The 6040-nt window shown below is 43.0% G+C and overlaps 1 protein-coding gene across 1 annotated transcript in view; it reads right to left on the reverse strand.

Moving 5' to 3' along the window:
• The window catches only part of ZFR2 (zinc finger RNA binding protein 2), a 124775-nt gene that overhangs the window by 28835 nt on the left and 89900 nt on the right, over window positions 1-6040 (reverse strand). Inside the window, exon 10 of the mRNA XM_019550679.1 lies at window positions 5961-6034. Within this exon, the coding sequence (XP_019406224.1) occupies window positions 5961-6034 (74 nt within the window). The remainder of the gene's footprint in view (window positions 1-5960; window positions 6035-6040) is intronic.

Below are 6040 nucleotides of genomic sequence, written 5' to 3' on the forward strand. Positions count from 1 at the left end.
CTGACTCCAATGTCCACATCATTAATGAAGATGTTGAACAATATGGGTCCAAGGACAGAGCCCCAGGGGACCCCACTGGTCACAGGACACCGTGATGAGTGACTTCCACCAATCACAACCCTCTGGGTCCGACCACAGAGCCAATTTCCTAGCCAGCGGATCATGGTGGACCCAAGGCTACAATTGGCCAGTTTGGCCAAGAAGTGATCATGGGATATCAGATCGAAGGCTTTTCTGAAGTCAAGATATATGACATCAATCTCTTCTTCCTTGTCAGGTGATAGGTCACTTGGTTGTAGAAGGAAATGAGATTGGTCAAGCAAGACCTACCCGCAACAAACCCGTGCTGGTTATCCCTCAGGATGTTGGTGTCGGCCAGTCCATTAAGGATGGCCTCTTTAATAACCTTTTCTAAGGTCTTCCCCAGGATAGAAGTCAGGCCGATGGGCCTATAGTTAGCCAGATCCACTTTCCTCCCTTTCTTGAAGATAGGCACCACTTTGGCCTTCTTCCAGTCTTTGGGCACTACACCAGATCACCAGGAGTTTTCAAAGATGAAGCTTTCTGTTATTTTTTATACTGCAGGTGTTTTATTTTGTTGTTTTATGATTAAGTTATGGACTCTGTATTCCCATTTTGTCAAATGTAAGCATATGGGACCTTTTCATGCTCGTCTGTGGTTAAGATCTACCTGTTCAGGTATTATTATTAGTTTTCTGAATTAATGAGAGAATGGGCACATCTACATGTTCATTAATTTGCTTATGCTAATGTGCATTACATTTAGCACCTCCGGGAACATGCTCCGAGAGTTGTTCTAATTAAAGCACCGTAATGTCTCATGTACCAGCATCCCCACTCTTAAAAATGGTGGTGGGGGTGTTTGTTTAACAACCTTTAGTTCAAGGACCCTCACTGCATTTTTTTAAGTACAGGGACACTGATACATGGAAGGAGGAGGTGAAACATTATATGCAGGAGGCTGCTGGAGTGGTTATTGCCTCACTTCTGCAGACTTGGTCAATTGAATCTGTTCCAACACGCTGGAATTCCAGCATGTTGGAGCAGCTTCTGCACTCATGTATAGGCGCTCTCCATTGTGAGGCACTAGAAAAAGGCAAGTTAGCCTATTTTAGTGTGCATTAGTGAAAGTGAAAGTTTTCTGTGATGCTTTAATGTGTATTAAAATAGGCTAATGCTCATTAAAGCACACATGTAGATGCACCCAACCAAAGCAAAGGACAATGGTATATGACACAATCATTTTGCAATAAAGAATCATTTTTGAGACTTAATTACTGTAATATTGGATAATGTATAACAAATTTCAGTACATGTAGCTAAGATGATTTTTAACACAACTGAACCATGTAAAATAGTTTTTTTCTTTCTTCAACTGTGACTGAAAAGAGACTTATTCATGGGAAAGCTATCTACTTCACTAAAAGACAAGTACGAAGATTTTTATGTCACCTAAGAAGACTATAACAAAAACTGCAACTTGGAGATATAAATCTACCCAAAAAATAAAAAAAAAAGCATGACAGAGTCCTGTCCTGAACAAACCCTAATGGACAATGCCTTTGAGAGAAGTTACTGAAACACAGCTTGTATCCCCAAATGTGTTGTTATATTGTTTTACATATGTTTTTGCTATGGTTATTTTTTATTAACACAACCAAATAAAGTTAAAAATATTAAATAAACAAATAAAAATAATGTTAGTAGTAGTGACTGACGTAACCACATATAGAAGTTGTTCCATAGCTGTTCTATGATAATTATACCTCTTTAATTTTGTTAGATAATTTGTGAAAACAAAGGTACCCTTATAGAAGAAGACCATAAAGTAGATTAGACGAGAAGAGTAATAAATGACATTCCAAAAATATTGAAGGAAGGAAATAAGACATCCTCCTTCTAAAAACTGTGATTTTCACAAGTACACAAATCCCAGCTGCTCGGCATATTCTAGGGCCATGGAACAATTAGTTCAGTCTCATTCCCAGAGTCTCAGTAAAACAGAGGAATTAAATGAAATCCATCAGAGAAAGCTTGTTAAGAGTCAACCATATAGAAATACTGGAGATGGGCTGCAGGGAAAATCAAATCAGAGAATGCAGTAGATACAAGACAATTTGCTTCCAGTCTGCATGCCATCCTCCTCCTCCTTCCTGAGTCTCTCCAGGCAGAATAAATGAGAATCTATATTGTGGTGTTGCAGATAGCCAGGCACATATTAGCATGGCTTGGGCTTTGGAGATGTAAACAAAAAAGTCTGGGCTGTAGAGCTCGCTCACTCTCTCTTCTTTTATCTGAGGCTACCTCTAATCCAGGTAACATTTGGGCTATATTAAAATACATCTGGGGTCAAAACAGCCATTGTCCTCCCATAGGGCAGAGTCTATAGCACACCTATACATGTGCCAGGTATCTGCTCTGACATGTATTACTTAGCACGTTTCAGCAGCCTCTACATTATGTATATTAAGTGTCCCCGCACTTGAAAAGAGAGGCAGAGGTGCTTTAACAACCTTTAGTTAAAGTGCCCCCACTGTCATTTTGAAGCATGGGACACTGAATACACGCAATGCTGTGGGCGCTTTAATTTAAGCGGCTCTCAGACCTGCTCTAACTAAATCCCCACCCCGCACCTGGAAGCACGTATAAAAATGCCTATCACACAAGCTTAATAACTTCTCACTGTCATCCTTGATCTGGTGAAGAGAAGTCCACCTGGAAGACACCTAGAAAAATACCATATTTCATTAATATTCCCAGGGATATGCTTAGGCTGCCAAGATCGGAACTGCATGGACTGATCTCTACTTCCTGCTCTAGCACTGCTATATATTGTTTAATCATTTATTACCTTTCATGCTAGATATGACTGCATATGAATAGGAGTTAAATGATTAATAGGTCAAGATCCTGCAAAGGGTGGACGGGAGGAAGAGAAAAGCATGAGGAGCCTTTTCTACTATTCCACACAAAATTCAACACAAGGGAGTTACTGCCCCTATTAATGGCCCACAACTCTCCAACTGTTTGAGTCACTTCCTGGGCCATACACCAGTACTTTTGGGGAGGGGGGTCCAATGGTTAGGGAAAATAGAGGCAAGCTGTTACCTCAGATTCATCTACTTTAGAGTAGTATAGCTGTAAATAACATTCCAGTCAACTTGATATGCCAGAGAGAAGAAAGATCAAATTGTGGACAGTATTCTGCATAGTCATCAGCATCTGACTCATACAATGTATACTGCTTAGACAAACTTTATTGCTAAAATAGACCTAAATCAGCACAATCCCTTCCCTTTTACACTCAAGCAGCTACATCTGGATATATCTGAACAATTTGGACAGGATTCTATTTCCTTTTGTGCACCTAAATGGAAGTCTTCTAGTACACAAATGGTCCTTTGGCACCTATCCACAGATTGCAATTCTACTACCCCCACACGTTGGACACATAAGTGTGCACACATACACTGAGCATATACAGTGGGCTACATACTGGCTGGACCCATGTGTGCATACCTGAACATAAGCCCAGGAAAAAGCAGGGGAGGAGGATGACTCTCCCAAGTTTTGGTCCCAATAATCAAGTGACTAGGGCACTTGACCAGAAGCAGGAAACCCAGGTTCTAGGCTGCCCTTACCCAGAGGGGGTTTACACCAACCTCTCTGATTTCCTAGCACAATACTGTAGCCACCACACCACAGGTTAGGCATTAACTAGCCCTGCCCCTTGCATTTAATAGTCATTAGTCTCAGTACATTAGACATGTACACTTACACATCCGAAGGACAAACAGAGGAAGGGGACAAAAATATAGAAATACATATATATCACAGAGGAAGGGATGAAAACTATCCAGGCATGCCATTTTTCTTCCTTTCTCTCTCTCTCTTTCTTTCCCCACTACTTTATTTTCTCTTTTTCCCCTTTATTGCTTATTGTTTGTGACAGACATATGTATTTCTGATTGTTGTGTTGCATTAAAAAAATCTATTAGAAAGAAAACTGGTACACAAAGGGGAAGAGAATTCCACCCTACAGGTACAATTGCAGACAGGGTAGTGTGCCAGCCAGTGAATACAGAATAACTCATCTTATTTAATAGCTTTACTTAGAGACAGTGGTCTAGGGTGACACAGCTTTAAGGCATTTTTGTGTACAGATTGATGTAATAATTGTACCACTATCACAGGATACAGATATAAGCTGTTACTATGCAACTGTTATGTCTGCATGATTCTGTAACCCTATAAGTCAGAGGCAGGCAATTATTTTGGGTGGAGGGCCGCTTACCGAGTTTTAGCAAGCTGTCAAGGGCCGCATGAGTAGCCCCGCCCCTTGACAGGTGCCACGCCCCCTGGTCACCATCTTGTGACTGGAAGTCCTGCCCCCTAGCCCCTGAACTATGCCACCAGAAGTCCCTCCCCTTCCCCCTGGAAGTCAGCAATGGGTTTTGCCATTTCGGAAGCAGAAAAATACCAAATTATATTCTAAACACCAAACATCTACAATATTCAGTAATTTGATTTCAAAAAATATTTTTCTCCTGATTTACATGGGTTTGTGTAGTGTACATAGAGGGGATGGGGATTGCACAATAGCTTAAAATGAAGTCTTACTCTTGTATCCTGTGGGGGGGTGGGTATAAGCAGGGCTGTCCCTAGGATGCAGTGAATCGGGGCAACTGCCCTGGGCCCTGCACTTTGGTTCCCCCACCGCTGCCATTGTCAGCGGCAGCTTCTTCAGGTCCAGGGCCATGGGATCATTTACCCCAGGCCCTGCACCCTGCTCAGGTCACCTCTGGATATACGTTTGTGGGGGGCTGTGGGGGAGGGTGTGGGTGTGTCTTTCAGGGGTGGGGATGGAGTGAGGGAGCATGTGGGGGGGGGTGTGGATATCTGGGGTGAGGGTGGGTATGGGGTTTGTGGAGGGATGTGGGGGAGGGTGACTGGAGAGTGTGAGGAGGTGTGCGGGTGTTCATGTATGGCAGTGCAAGGGGGGGTGGGGGTGCATGAGTATGGTGAGGTGTGCGTGTGGGACTCACCCTACAAACACACACACACACTCTGCCCCTCCCTACACACATACCCCCATGTTCCCCAGTCTGGTAATCCAGCCAGGAGCCATGAGATGCTGGAGCAGTGTGGGGGCAGGAAGGCAGGGAAATGACTGGAGGTGGGGCAGAGCTGGACTGCTTGGTCCTGGTGCTGGCTCCACCTGGGTCCTACTGCCCCTGGCACCCGTCATCTTTGACAGGCACCCAGGTGCAAAAAAATATCAATTTACTACACTTTTTAGGGGCCCCGCCAGGTGGACAGAATGGCCTGGTTGGCTGGATCCGGCCCACAGCCGTATTTTGCCTGCCCCTGCTAGAAGTGTAGCAAAACCATTCCATCTCAACCCTTCTTCATCCAGGGTTAAATTTAGAGTGATTTAACTCATCTGAATCTCTACAGGCTCAGGCAGACATAGCAATTATAGAGTAGCAGTTGCTACTCACTCAGAAGCAAGAATTCCCCCTACCCATCTGTACCCAAATATGCCCATTTGTCCAAATACCCTATATTGTTGTCAGGGCAGAGTTTTCTGTTTTGACAGGGGGTGTCAACTTTTTCCTTCCTATAACTCCACAATTCAGTCACTCAACTACTTTTAACAGGATATGACCAAAATCCTTTGCATCAATGCCTGGAAAATATATGGATTTGATGCTTCTAGCATCAAAAGATGAAAACATGTAAATGGTGAAGTGAGTATTTGCAGAGATAGGGAAGAGGAGCAAATAACCATTTTCAAGATTATGACACAAAACTCAGATCCCTTGCACTCGCAAAGCCCAATCAGTTGTGTGAATTAAAAATAAATAAATAAATAGGAATCCATCAGTACCCCAAAACATCCACATTTCTGTGAAACTGATCTCCAAGGGATGACTCGCCTCATTTCCATGTGCCAACGCTGTTCTTCCTCTCTGTGTCTCTTTATCAGATCCTTCTGTTTTTGTTTCTTCATCTTTTC

The sequence above is a fragment of the Crocodylus porosus genome, unplaced genomic scaffold, assembly GCF_001723895.1.
Source record: "Crocodylus porosus isolate Cpor-Errol unplaced genomic scaffold, CroPor_comp1, whole genome shotgun sequence".
Classification (NCBI taxonomy): domain Eukaryota; kingdom Metazoa; phylum Chordata; order Crocodylia; family Crocodylidae; genus Crocodylus; species Crocodylus porosus.